Source organism: Solea solea, chromosome 10, assembly GCF_958295425.1.
Source record: "Solea solea chromosome 10, fSolSol10.1, whole genome shotgun sequence".
NCBI classification, from domain to species: Eukaryota; Metazoa; Chordata; class Actinopteri; order Pleuronectiformes; family Soleidae; genus Solea; species Solea solea.
Window position 1 is genome coordinate 1,087,082 of NC_081143.1, and position 14,057 is coordinate 1,101,138.

Below are 14,057 nucleotides of genomic sequence, written 5' to 3' on the forward strand. Positions count from 1 at the left end.
TAAAAATGTTCAGTGAGACGCGTCGCTGAAGCTCGTCTGTGATTGGACAAAGTAATGACAACTATCTGGGCCCAAAGCTCTCGCCATCCATCCATCTTCTACCGCTTTATCCTCCATGAGGGTCACAGAGGGTCGTGGAAGGCGGAGTCACACTCCGGACAGATTGCCAGTCCATAGTTTTTGAATTTGAAGAGTTATGGTGATGAGAAGAACACGTGACAGAAGGGTTCACTCAAACAAGTCCAGTCATCCACAGCTAATCCAGAAGATTTGTCCATAAAATGTCTGAAAATGTGATGATGATCTCAAACCAAAACATTCACTTTAATGATTTTTTTGTTATATGGAGCAAAGAAACTAGAAAATATTCACATTTAAGAAGCTAAAAAAATCAGAGAAACTGGTTTTAGTCATTCCAAAAACCCTAACCCTATAAAAAAAATAGTCGACGATTAATTTAGTAATTGATAAGTAATTGAATAATTGGTGCAGCCCTCGTGGTTAATCAGATTTACGGCTTAAAAAGCTCATTAGAACAAATAAATCATTAAAACTGAAATCATTTTGAGGTTTGTGAAACACTGATCAACATTTCATGGACTAAACAATAAACTGATGATGAAAATTATTATTTGCTGCCATGATTCAAATATTTTGTACTAATTTGGACCTGGATGACTAAACACCGTGACTAGATCAGTGTTCTCAGTTTTTCACCTGGAAAACTTGGTTTATTTGAGCTTAAAAATCATTTCTGTAGCACATTTTAAAACAACTGCGGTGACCTCGACAGTGCTGACGTCGCATAAACGCTGAAAACAGACAGGATGACAGGATGTGAAACAGTGTAAACTCAAAGAAATGGCATAAAAATGAGGTGAAAACAAAGTGAATGAAATGATAATGGTGTGTGTTTAGATCCACCTGTCTGAGGGTTTGATTAACGAGGCGGAGAAGCTGCTGTGTTCGCTCGTCTGCTGGTTCACCGACAGACAGATACGAATGCGCTTCATCGAGGGTTGCCTGGACAACCTGGCTCACCACAGGTAACAATGTGTCATGAACACATTCTCTTCTCTTTTCTAAGTCTTCTTTCTTTTTTTTAAACCACATTCCTTCGTCCACCCTCAGGTCTGTCGTGGTCTCTCTACGACTGCTTCCAAAACTTTTCGGCACTTTTCAGCAGTTTGGCTCGAGTTACGACACTCACTGGATCACCATGTGAGTCACATGTCTCCTCCTCTGTGTCCTCCTCTAATCACTAACGGCACACAAAGTTCACAATGCACCAGTGTGGACTTTTTGTCAATATTTGAGATGCAGATATATGAGGAGTGTTTGGACAGACACTAATATAACAATAATATCCCTGGAGAAAGAAAATTCTCTGAACTGCATTCATGGTTGTGTTTGTGTCAGGTGGGCGGAGAAAGAGCTGCACATGATGAAACTGTTCTTCGACAACCTGCAGCACTACATCCACCAGGTCCGCGAGCAGCAGCACAAGTTTGCACTGTGAGTGTTGAGTGTTTCTGCTTCTTCACTCAGCTCTGTTTGTGTTTGTAATGCTTGGTCAGTGTAAATGTGGTGGTGGTGTTGTTGTTGCAGGTACAGTCACAGCGCCGAGGTCCAGGTGCGACTGCAGTTCCTCACCTGCGTCTTCTCTACGCTCGGATCTCCAGATCATTTCAGTAAGATTCAAAACTCCAAAACCATCATAAGAAATTAGTAAATCATCATGACGTTGAAGTTGTATTTAAAAAACATTTTTTATAATTTAGAACTTCTTTGCACTAAAGGCTTTCAAATTTACAACATTTCATCGCAAGATGGACGAATAACAACCGACTTTTTTTGTTTTAGCGTGGATGAACAGAAAATTGGACTTTTGTTTTGAAAATTTCAAGGTTGTGTTTTAGTGTAGATTAACAGAAAATTTGACTTTTGTTTTGAAAATTTCAAGGTTGTGTCTTCATGTAGATGAACAGAAAATTAGACTTTTGTTTTGAAAACTACTGGGTTGTTGCTTTTGTGTGGATGAACAGAAATGGAGACTTTTATTTTGAAAAGGCCAGCTATGCTATATTGAAAACTGCAGGGTTCTGTTTTAGCATGGATGGAGAGAAACTGAAACTTTTATTCTGAAAACTGAGGGATTGTGATTCAGTGTGGACAATGAGAAAAATAAGCTTTTCCAAAATGGATGTTTTATGTTTTACTTTAGACAAATAGAAACAGAAACTTATTTGAAAACCATGAGGGTTGTGTTGGCTTGTGTCTTAGCGTGAACAACCGGATATTAACTTTCTTTCTGTTTTCTTATGGAGCAATAGTTATTGACTTTTATGTTGAAAACTTAATGTGGTTATAAGGTGGACGAATAACAACTGACTTTTGAAAACTACTGGGTTGTGTTTTAGTGTGGATCAACAGAAGCTGATGAGTTATTGTTAAAATCTCAAGGTTGTTGCTTTTGTGTGGATGAACAGAAATGGAGACTTTTAGTTTGAAAAGGCCAGGGTTATGTCTAAGCGTGAACAAACAGAAGCGATATTTAATGTGAAAACCATGGGTTTGTATTTTAGTGTGGATGAACAGAAACTGAGACTTTTATTTTGAAAACTTGAAGGTTGTGTTTTAGTGTAGATGAGCAGAAAACACCAAAACCATCACGATAAGAAATGAGTACCTCAACACGACGTTAAAGTCATATTTAAATTTGTTTAGAACATCTTTGCACACAAGGTTTTCAAATTTACAAAATTTGCATTTTCTCTTAAAATTTTATCACATTAATGGAACCTAATTTTTCATTTTGTGTTTCAATTTAATTCTTTTTTTCTTAATTCAAAATAAATTCTTCCCCGAACTGAAACAGCTTTTTCCCACTTAAAGTTGTACACCTTTTGTAAGGGATTGGTGCTTTTTTGTGTGTTAAACATGTGTTTGTGTGTCTTTGTCTCTCAGGACTGAGTCTGGAGCAGGTGGACATCCTGTGGCACTGTCTGGTGGAGGACGCCGAGTGCTACGACGACGCGCTGCACTGGTTCCTCAACCAGGTGCGCAGTAAGGACCAGCACGCCATGGGCATGGAGACGTACAAACACCTGTTCCTGGAGAAGGTGGGGACGAGGACACGCATTGTGGTTGTTAACTTAAATGTGGAGGAATAGATGAGACTTTTATTTTTTAAAACTCTTGGGTTATGTTTAGTGTGGAAGATAAGGAACTAGGACTTTTATATTGAAAAGTCTAGGGTTGTGCTTAAGTGTAGAAGAATAGAAACTAAGACTTTTATTTTGAAAACTCTAGGGTTGTGCTTTGGTGTGGAAGAACAGAAACTAAGACATTTATTTTGAAAACTCTAGGGTTGTGCTTTAGTGTGGGAGAATAGAAACTAAGACTTTTATTTTGAAAACTCTAAGGTTGTGCTTTATTTTGGAAGAATAGAAACTAATGTGGAGTAATAGCTAAGAGTTTTATTTTGAAAACTCCAGGGTTATGTTTTAGTGTGGAGGAATAGTGAAGACCTTTATTTTTGAAAGCTCTTGGTTTGTGTTTTAGTGTGGAGGAATAGTGAGGACTTTTATTTTTGAAAACTCTTGGGTTGTGTTTTACAGGGATAGAAAACTAAAACTTATTTTGAAAACTCCTTCATGTGGAGGAATAGAAATTCAGACTTTTATTGTGAAAACTGCGCAGATGCCTCAGCTGAAGCCTGAGACCATCAGCATGACAGGTCTGAACCTGTTCCAGCATCTGTGTAACCTGGCCCGTCTCGCCACCAGTGCCCTGGACAACGCCTCCAGCTGTGAGGTACACAAACTCAGCATTTTTAACAAAATAAAGCACAGACACGTCGCGTCCTCTGTGGGGTTTTTGGGTTAATCCTCAGGGGTTTCTTCTTCTCCTCCAGCTCTGTGGGATGGACCAGTTGTGGGGAATCGCGCTGAGAGCACAGTCTGCTGACATCAGCCGCGCCGCCATCCAGTACATCAACTCCTACTACATCAACGGTCAGTGGATTTACAAAAAATAAAAATAAATAAAAGTCTTTCTTCAGAGGAATTGGCTGTATTTTTTCTTTTTCTTCTCATGTCTTTATTTGTGTTTGGACGTCTGCAGCAGGAAAGACGGGGCTGGAGAAGGAGCAGGAGTTTATCCGGAAGTGTATGGAGAGTCTGCTGATGGCGTCCGCTAACCTGGACAAGGATGCTCACTCGAGCCTGACCAGCATCGAGAGAGGGCTGCTGATGCTCAAGACCCACCTGGAGGCCTTCAGGCGCAGGTACAGACTTTTATTTTGAAAACAGATTGTGTTTTCCTGTCTTTTACTGCTGTGGAATTGAAACTAAGACTCTGAAACTACATGGGTGTGTTTTAAGAGTGGATGAATAGAATTGGACCTTTACTTAGAAAACTGCACGGTTTTATTGTGGATGAACAGAAACTGAGACTTTATTTTGGAAACTGCAGGGTTGTGATAAGGTGGATGAATAACAATTAACTTTTTTGAACACTACTGGGTTGTGTTTTAGTGTGGATGAACAAAAGCTGATGCTTTTATTGTTAAAACCTCAAGGTTGTTGCTTTTGTGTGGGTGAACAGAACTTTTATTTTGAAAAGACCACGGTTATGTTTTAGTGTGGACAAACAGAAACTATGACTGTGATGAACAGAAACTTGACTTTTATTTTGAAAGTTTGAAGCTTGTGTTTTAGTGTAGATGAACAGAAATGGAGACTTTTATTTTGAAAATGTGGGGGTTTGACTAGTTTTGAAAACTGCAGGGTTCTGTTTTAGCATGGACGGAGAGAAACAAACTTTTTTTTTCCTGAAAACTGAGGGATTGTGTTTCAGTGTGGACAATGAGAAAATGAAACTTTTCAAAATGGCAGCATTATATTTTACTGTAGACAAACAGAAACAGACACTTATTTTGAAAACCATGAGGGTTGTGTTGGCTTGTGTATTAGCATGAACAAACAGATATTAACTTTTATTTTGAAAACTGCAGGGTTCTGTTTTCATATGGAGGAATAGTTATTGAGTTTTATGTTGAAAAAGGCATACTGTGGAGGAATAGAAACTGAGACATTTATTTTGAAAACTCTTGGCTTGTGTTTGAATTTTGTGCGCGTTCTTTTTCCTGTTTCTGTCAGGTTCGCGTATCACCTGCGTCAGTGGCAGATCGAGGGAACAGGAATCAGCAGCCACCTGAAGGCGCTGAGCGACAAACAGTCGCTGCCACTCAGGATCGTGTGTCAACCCGCTGGACTCCCCGACAAGGTGAGCACGCGCTTACACCGAATTACAGCAGGGGTTATGTTTCAGCATGGATGAAGAAAAACCTGAAACTTTTATTTTGAAAACTTGGGTTATGTTTCAGTGTGGATGAACAGAAATTAAGACTTTTATTTTGAAAAGGCAAGGGTTATATTTTAGTGTGGACAAATGGAAACTATGCCGTTCACTGTGAAAACCGTGGGTCTACGTTTTAGTGAGAAGGAATAGAAAATTAGACATTTATTTTGAAAACACTGGAGCTATGTTTTAGTGTGAACAAATGGAAATTGTTGATGTTTTCTGTGAAAACCGTGGGTTTGTGTTTTAGTGTGAAGGAATAGAAAATAGACATTTATTTTGAAAACTCCTGGGTTATGTAGGAATTTGACCATGTTTCCAAATATCGTTCAGTTAAGAAAGAGAAATAACACGGGTATCATCTGTTGTAGATCTGGTCCAGGCTCTCATGTTGTTTTTTTTGGTAGATGACGATCGAGATGTATCCCAGCGACCAGGTGGCCGACCTGCGAGCCGAGGTGACCCACTGGTACGAGAACCTGCAGAAGGAGCAGATGAACCAGCAGGCTCAGCTGCAGGAGTTCGGCCAGAGCAGCCGGCAGCCTGGAGACTTTCCCGGTAATGAGGCACCGCTGCACTGCTGCCCCCTGCTGGTGTCAAGCTGTGGGGAGTTTGATGTCTTGTTTGTGAAGCTCCTGTGAGCTGATGTGTGCGTGTGTGTTTGTCCTGCAGGAGGTTTGATGGGACCGGTCAGGATGATCTCCTCTGGCCATGAACTCACCACGGATTACGATGAGAAGACTCTGCACGAGCTGGGCTTCAAAGACATGCAGGTAACAACCTGGTCTGAAGAAGATGAAGAAGTTTACTTCGACATGTTTATCCTCGTTGTTGTTGTTGTTGTTGTTGTTACCACTGTAAACCACTCACTCTCCCACACCAAAGTCCATAGAGAAAATCAGTGATTTTAGCTGCATGCTGCCACTTTGTGTCACTGAGTCAAATCTCAACAAAGTGTTTTAAATACTGAATTTTACAAAATAAGACATTTGAATTCGTCCCACACCAAACCCTATAGAGAAAACCAGTGATTTTAACATCACACACAGGAGTTTCTGATCCACTGCTGCCTCCATCACTAACTTCTAATGTCTTATTTTGTGAATTTGGCATTTAAAATCCTTTGTTCAGATTTACCTCAGTGACACAAAGCGACCACACGAGGCAGCGGAGGACCAGCAGCTCCTGTGTCCCTGCCAGATAAAATCACTGATTTTATCTATGGGGTTTGGTGTGGGAGAGTGAGTGGTTTACAAACTTCAGTTTCCTGTTGGAAAAGTCTGTGTCACAGTGAGATAAAGACGTGAACATGTTCTTAAGACATCATAGACTTAAACTGATGTAGATAACAACACCACACCAAAGTCCACAGAGAAAAGCAGTGATTTTAGCTGCGGGGACACAGGAGCTGCTGGTCCTCTGCTGCCTTGTGTGGTCACTCTGTGTCACTGAGGTCAATCTCACAAAATAAGATATTAGAAATTAGTGATGGAGGCAGCAGTGGATCAACAACTCGTGTGTGTGTGTGTGTGTGTGTGTGTGTGTGTGTTAAAACCAGGAAATGTCATCACAGGTACTTTATCATGTCATGATGATATGTCACCATATATAGACAAAACATTATCTGTGACTTCACCAGTGGACTAAAACATCTTCGCATTCTGTGCTGCGTTTGTCTTCAGATGGTGTTCGTGTCCCTCGGAGCTCCGCGGAGGGAGAGGAAGGGGGAGGGCATCCAGCTGCCGGCCTCCTGTCTGCCTCCCCCTCAGAAGGAGCACATCCCCATGCTGCTGCTCCTGCAGGAGCCTCACCTCACCACGCTGTTCGACCTGCTGGAGATGCTGGCCTGCTTCAAACCACCCACTCCCGGCACCGAGAAGGTCCCCGAGAGTCCCGAGGTGAGTGACGCTGCCGACACAGAAGATTCACTTTGATGAGTGGTTTATGTTTTATAATCTCATCTTTGTTTGTTTTTATTTTTAATCCAGAGTACACGGTGTGAGGAGCTCCACCTCCATGCAGAGAATCTGTCCCGTCGTGTTTGGGAGCTGCTGATGCTCCTTCCCACGTGTCCCAAGATGCTTCAGGCCTTCCAGAACATTTCTGATGACACGGTCAGTCGCTGGGGACGGGCTTGTGGAATATTCTCATTTTCAAACGCCATCTTTTTATAAACCAGTGAAGATTGGAATATTTGGATAGTTGTTCTGTCCACTAATGTGTATTTGTGTGTGTGTGTGTGTGTAGAACGGGGAGGGTCTTTGCTGGAAGGAGCTTCTGAGGATCAAAAGTCCACACAAGCTTCTTTACGCTCTGGAGATCATTGAAGCTCTGGGTAAACCTAACAGACGCATCCACAGAGAGTCCACGGTAAGAGACGGCGCTCCTGGCTCTGACACCTTTTCTTTACCGTTTTAAAGCTCGGCTCAGTAAGTCTCCATTGGTACAATTTCTTTGGTCATAAAAGTCATTTCTTTTTAAACATTACCACATTTTTTTAATTGAAAAAGGTAACTTAATGATTTGTTATCATATTTTGAAATGATTTGGACCTTTTTGTAACTTTGGTAATGTAAATGACGTTAATCTGGTTTTATTTGCGTGACAGTATTGTATCATTTTTTATTGTAATTTAAGTCATTTTGTTTTTAAATAAACATTTTTAGACTGTTTTTGATAATGACTTATAAAATTACTTTGTTAAAACCTTTGGTAATGCAAATGTTTTTGTAACTTTCCAAAAAAAAAAAAGTTTTTCTTTTTTTGGAAACATAAGTAATGTGTTTTTTTGTAACATGTTTTGGTCGTTTAAGTAATTATTTTGGCTAACCTTTGTAATTGTTTTTTGTAATTTTGCACATTTTGTAGTATATTTGGTTATTTAATTATGGCGTGCTTTGGCCGGCTCTGCTCGGCAAGGGGAAGCTGTGTGTGGCATAGTACCTGATCCAAGGTACTTTTTTTAGTACCTGCTCTGGCCGCGCTCATGGAGGAAGAACTGAACAAATACAAACAACTGCTTTACAAGTCACTAGCCACTTGTGTGTGTGGGCTCCAGGATTGTGTGTGTGTGTGTGTCACCGCCGACGTTGAGTAGGTGCTTTTTTGTAGTGGAGATGCAACCTAAACCGAGGCGAGGCCATAGTGGAAAATAACCATTAGTGTATTTTCTAACAGTAGTTCATGCGTTGGTGAAGACGTCTTTCCCTGTGTGTGTAACACTGCTTGTGTTTGCAGGGCAGCTACAGTGACCTGTATCCAGACTCTGACGACTCCAGTGAGGACCAGATAGAAAACAGCAAGAACACCTGGAGCTGCAAGGTACAACAACACAGACACGGGCAGGTTTGAATTCAAAAGAAAGAAAAGTGTTTGTTGTAGTTGACTCACACATGTGTTTCTGTGGTTCTCGTCAGTTCGTCTCATCTGGAGGTCTGCAGCTGCTCCTGGAGATCTTCAACTCTGGAATCCTGGAGCCCAAAGACCAGGAGTCCTGGACTGTGGTGAGACGGCCTCACCTTCTTTGTTCTTCTTTTTCAGTGAAGAGTTTTCACTGTTTGTAGTTGTTGTTGATGATGAGCCGTCCCTGTGTCCGGTCTCCTCTGCAGTGGCTGCTCGACTGCCTGGCCTGCCTGCTGAAGCTCATCTGCCAGTTTGCTGTGGACCCCGCAGACCTTGACCTGGCCTACCATGACGTCTTCTCGTGGTCTGGCCTCTCAGACAGCCAGAGGAAGCGGGCGTGGCCGGGCAAATCCCGCAAGTCCACGGTGGATCACGGGAAGGGCCTGCACATCCCTCGGCTGACCGAGGTAAACGCGGCGGTGGGAGCCGATGACGCAGAGACGTTCTCGTCGTCTTTGTCGCGGTCTGATCTGATCGCTGGTGTTTCTCTGTCCGCAGGTTTTTCTCGGCCTCGTCCAGGGCACCAGCCTCATCCAGCGGTTGATCAACGTGGCCTATACCTACGACAACCTCGCACACAGGTCGGTAAAAGACAGAAATTATACATGAAACGGTGCAACTCTGTGGGCGGTGTTGTTCCTTTAAAACACCACTATCTGTGTATTTGTGTTTGTTGTGCAGAGTCCTGAAGGCTCAGTCTGACCACAGGTCTCGACATGAAGGTGAGAAATTCTTTTTGAAACATGGAAACATGACTTCTGTCAAAGGGGGAAAAACTCACGAGTTAACCTTTAACCTGCAGTGACTCACTACTCCATGTGGCTGCTGGTGAGCTGGGCTCACTGCTCGTCCACGGTCAAGTCCAGTCTGGCCGACAGCGATCACCTCCACGACTGGCTGAAGAAACTCACGCTGCTGGTGCCCGAGGTGATGATGAAACATCCCCGTAAAAACTCAACGCTCTACTTTTTCATCAGTGTGTCATTAGTGTCAACTTGTTGTTGTTGTCGACAGCCGGCTGTGAGACACGAGGCGTGTAACGGCCTCTACAAGCTCTCTCTGTCTGGTTTGGAGGGCGGAGAATCCATCAACAGGTCCTTCCTGCTGCTCGCCGCCTCCACGCTGCTCAAGTTCCTGCCTGATGCACAGGCTCTCAAACCACTGAGGGTGAGTCTCACACAGACACACACACACACACGCTCAACCTAAACCTTAGTGTACGATAGTGTCACGATCTCGATTGTAAATTGATTTTAAAATATCTTTCTGGAAGTGTCCTCGTTCTGAAAAGGTCCTCAAACATGTCCATAAATGTTAAAATTGTTGTAATAATGTTCAAAAGAACAACAAGGAACAAGGATATAATTTTCTGAAAACGTGGTGTTTTTTGTCCAGGTGGAGGACTTTGAGGAGGAGCCTCTGCTGAGGACGGGCTGTAAGGAATATTTCTGGCTCCTGTGTAAACTCATCGACAACATCCACGTCAAAGACGCCAGCCAGGTGCGAACCTCTGACGTCTGCTGACTGATTGATCGATCTGATGGATTTATTTGGCTGGTTGTCGTGTTGTTGTTGTTTTTCTTTGAGCTGTTGCTAGTGTCGGTCTGTTTGAACTCACAGAAGGTCTCTCCCTCTCTGTCGCTGGCTGGCTCGATGCAGACCACGCTGCTGGACCTGGACGCTCTGGCTCGACATCTCGCCGACTGCATCAGGAGGTCAGACGTGTTCTTATGTCATCGGGTTTTTGGGTTTTTGGTCCATTCCAAGAACGTGGTCAAGGAATGTCTTCACAATTTATGGTAGTTTGGCTCAAACGAAGAACTTGTCCAGCCGAGGAGCTGAAACACTTGTTTCACCCTCTGAATGCAATCTCTGTGGGAACACCCTAAGAGGACTTGTTGAAATTTGGTACAAACGTTCACTTGGACTCGGAGAGAAAAAAATCCAGTGCAAGAACCGACATTTAAATGGTCCAAGGTCATTGTGACCTTCCAAAACATTTGTTTGACCTCCTGAAAGCAATTTTGTATGGGAAACACGTCGAAGGGATTTGTTGAAATTAGGTTGAAACGTTCACTTGGACTTGTGAATGAACTGATTAAATTTGTTCAGGTAGAAAGTCAGAGATTGAGGTCAAAAGTCAGTTATTTGGCAACACCTTTACAAAGATTCCATTCAAATTTGGTACAAACATTGACTTGGGCTGAAAGAGGAACTATTGTAATCTAGGAGCTGAGACAATAATGTTCAAAGGTCTTTGTGACCTTCTGAAATATTTCTGTGGGAAGACCCTTGAAGGGGATCTAAAACTGCGACCACAGTGATCGGGTGGCAGCGGGTGCGGGTATCAATTGTTGAGAAAAACATTGCTGCGTGTGGATTATTGATATTTAGCAGCGGGTGCGGATGCCATTACAGCTCATCCACGCATCTCTACTCTGGGGTCAGACGCGACCGCATCCTGCTGACCGCCAGTCCAGCCGCCAAAAACACCCGCTCTGAGCTGTCTGACGTTGCTGTGACGCAGATACCTGTGCAGGCGTTGTGTCATAGCAGAGACCTGGGACTGGGAGGCTGCGACTCCTGTGTTTGTGCTCCCCTCGTCCATGTCAGACATCGCAGGCTCCTCGTTTCCCCCAGCCTCTGGAATAGCCGCCCCACCGATCTCCAATGACTACGCAACAGAACCTGCATTAGTTTTTATCGATAAAAAATTTACGTCATCTGCCCATCTCAGTACAGATATTCACTTGCACTTCCACCTGTGCTTTACGCCATTCAACTTTCAAAGCAGCACTTGGATCAGTACTAATATTGTTTTTTTGCTCTTTCATAATTGAACATGGCGAGTCTTAGAGCACGTGGTTTTCCACCTGAAAAAACCTCCGTTGACCTGAGTCTTCCTTTGTCCTCCAGCCGCGAGATCCTGGACCAGCAGGATGGCGCCATCGAGGACGACGGACTGACGGGCCTCCTGCGTCTCGCCACCAGCGTCCTCAAACACAAGCCTCCCTTTAAGTTCTCCCGTGAGGGGCAGGAGTTCCTGCGGGACGTCCACAACCTCCTCTTCCTCTTGCCCAGCCTCGCCGACCGCGCACAACCCAAGTGCAAATCCCACGCGGCCCGGGCTGCTGCCTACGACCTGCTGGTGGAGACGGTGAAGGGCTCGGTGGAGAATTACCGGCTCCTCCACAACTGGGTCATGTCGCAACACATGCAGAGTAAGAACGACACAGAAAAACCCGGGTTTCAGATGAATCCTATGAGCTAAATTGGGGCAGAAGTTTAGGTTCTTTTGGCTAAAGTTTACGCCCGGGTATCGATTCCAGGCTCTCACTCTGCAGCAGGTTGTCGTTTGATAAAAACACCAAACACAGACTTACACACAAAACAATTTTTCGCACCCTGGCTGCAAGTTGACGTATTTTAAACAGAAGTAACATAGCATTTCCTTTTGTCATCAAGCAAAGCATTGTTGCGCTCCCTGCAGAGAAGAAACCGCCATATTGTGTGGTTTGACGTGGCGAATTTCACCGTTAACTTCTCTGCAGACGTTTCCACCAGAGATAAAGTGTCGTACAGCTCTGAGTGTCCACACACAAAAATAATAATACGTTCCCTCGACGCTGGCAACCACGTGACGCCATCCATAGAATCGCAACGCTGATTAGCCATCGCATGAGTGCTTTTTGACACGCGTCCGTCACACTGCTTGGCCTGACACATTAGTGCTGCATCTGGTGTGAACACAGCATGAGTCCAAGGCTCCGTCTGCAAGCTACACTCTGTGTCAGAAGTCCTGCCGGACGATGATCTGACTCAATTTGAGCTTTGCTACAGTGAAATCAGGCTCTGTCTCTGAAAGACATTCTTCTCTCTGGTGAGATTAATGCTGGACAGACTGAACAGGACGTGCTTCGTTCACACCTGGCATCGACCCACTGCCTTCACACTGAGTGTCACATGATTCTGTGGGTAAAGTTATTTCATGTTACAGCAGCGCTTTGATTCGCTCTGTTCCTCCCACACATATGTACGGTCAGGCTCATTAAAGCATTGTTTTGGTTCTGCCTACAATGTCACGCAACACTCGGGACCAAAAACCCAGGCAATGTGCGTCTCTGTCAGCTGCGTTTATATAAAAGTGAAGCTGAACATTTCACCGTATCACCAAAGATCCAGAGAGGGAACCCAATGCTAATCATGGAGCTGCATTCTTTGCTCCCTTGTTGGCAGGATAGTCTTCTAAAAAAAGAGCGCCTCCTACTTTAAACCTATAGCGCTCGGGAACTATATGACAGTGTATCTGATCCTTCTACTGCCCCCTGGTGCCTTTCATCCAGAGTAGATATTAGTCCAGGCGATCTGATAGGGCTGCACTTGCTTGAGCCCCTTAACTCGGGTGTCAAACTCATTTTAGTTCAGGGTCCACATACAGCACAATTTAATGTCATTTTCTCCACCTAACTATGGATTACTCGATGAATCGAGAAAATAATCAACAGATGAATCGATTATGAAAAGAATCGCTCGTTGCAGTCCTAGTTTACACGTCACACTGGATCTGTAAAGTCACGTTAGCCAGGTATCAGGAAGAGAACAGTATAGTATTTCACATCAGCTGCATGATGGGATAGTGTGACGTCAGCTACCAGAGCTCTATAGCTCGACTCAGTGAGTCACATGACTTCGTTACCAGGTTTGACCAGGACCTCAGTGATGCTGGTCCATGTCTTTTTAAAACATCAAACTTTGTCCTCTCGTCCTCTCACTCTCTCATTCTCTCGTCCTGTCACTCCCTCATTCTCTCTTCCTGTCGTTCTCTCGTACTCTTGTCCCGTCGCTCTCTTGTCCTGTCACTCCCTCATTCTCTCTTCCTGTCGTTCTCTCGTACTCTTGTCCCGTCGCTCTCTCGTCCTGTCGCTCTCTCACCCTCTCGTCCTCCCACCCTCTCGCCCTGTCGTTCTCTTGTCCTGTCGTTTTCTCGCCCTGTCGTTCTCTCACCCTCTCGTTCTCTTACCCACCCACCCACCCTCTCGCTCTGTCGTTCCCTCACCCTCTCGTTCTGTCATTCTTTCACCCTCTTGCCCTCTCACCCTCTCACCGCAGCCTCTCATGCCCCATACAAGTGGGACTACTGGCCCCACGACGACGTGCGTGCCGAGTGTCGCTTCGTGGGTCTGACCAACCTGGGCGCGACGTGTTACCTGGCGTCCACCATCCAGCAGCTGTACATGATCCCTGAGGCTCGCCAGGCCGTCTTCACGGCAAAGGTCAGTGTGTGTGTGAGC

The 14,057-nt window shown here is 44.2% G+C and overlaps 1 protein-coding gene across 2 annotated transcripts in view; it reads left to right on the forward strand.

Annotated features, from left to right (window-relative positions):
- usp34 (ubiquitin specific peptidase 34) overlaps nucleotides 1-14,057 on the forward strand; it is a 63,847-nt gene that overhangs the window by 22,658 nt on the left and 27,132 nt on the right. The window contains exons 17-41 of one of the 2 annotated variants that reach the window (XM_058640017.1): nucleotides 919-1,046; nucleotides 1,132-1,221; nucleotides 1,420-1,515; nucleotides 1,609-1,691; nucleotides 2,968-3,122; nucleotides 3,703-3,816; nucleotides 3,917-4,016; nucleotides 4,126-4,288; nucleotides 5,163-5,289; nucleotides 5,772-5,922; nucleotides 6,037-6,137; nucleotides 7,047-7,262; nucleotides 7,353-7,478; nucleotides 7,612-7,734; nucleotides 8,602-8,685; nucleotides 8,781-8,867; nucleotides 8,973-9,173; nucleotides 9,265-9,347; nucleotides 9,448-9,488; nucleotides 9,569-9,693; nucleotides 9,781-9,933; nucleotides 10,162-10,266; nucleotides 10,426-10,481; nucleotides 11,683-11,987; nucleotides 13,876-14,039. In XM_058640017.1, coding sequence (XP_058496000.1) covers nucleotides 919-1,046; nucleotides 1,132-1,221; nucleotides 1,420-1,515; nucleotides 1,609-1,691; nucleotides 2,968-3,122; nucleotides 3,703-3,816; nucleotides 3,917-4,016; nucleotides 4,126-4,288; nucleotides 5,163-5,289; nucleotides 5,772-5,922; nucleotides 6,037-6,137; nucleotides 7,047-7,262; nucleotides 7,353-7,478; nucleotides 7,612-7,734; nucleotides 8,602-8,685; nucleotides 8,781-8,867; nucleotides 8,973-9,173; nucleotides 9,265-9,347; nucleotides 9,448-9,488; nucleotides 9,569-9,693; nucleotides 9,781-9,933; nucleotides 10,162-10,266; nucleotides 10,426-10,481; nucleotides 11,683-11,987; nucleotides 13,876-14,039 — 3,177 coding nt within the window. Of the gene's footprint in view, nucleotides 1-918; nucleotides 1,047-1,131; nucleotides 1,222-1,419; nucleotides 1,516-1,608; nucleotides 1,692-2,967; nucleotides 3,123-3,702; nucleotides 3,817-3,916; nucleotides 4,017-4,125; nucleotides 4,289-5,162; nucleotides 5,290-5,771; nucleotides 5,923-6,036; nucleotides 6,138-7,046; nucleotides 7,263-7,352; nucleotides 7,479-7,611; nucleotides 7,735-8,601; nucleotides 8,686-8,780; nucleotides 8,868-8,972; nucleotides 9,174-9,264; nucleotides 9,348-9,447; nucleotides 9,489-9,568; nucleotides 9,694-9,780; nucleotides 9,934-10,161; nucleotides 10,267-10,386; nucleotides 10,482-11,682; nucleotides 11,988-13,875; nucleotides 14,040-14,057 lie in introns of both variants that reach the window. The other variant, XM_058640016.1, reaches the window with a different exon arrangement.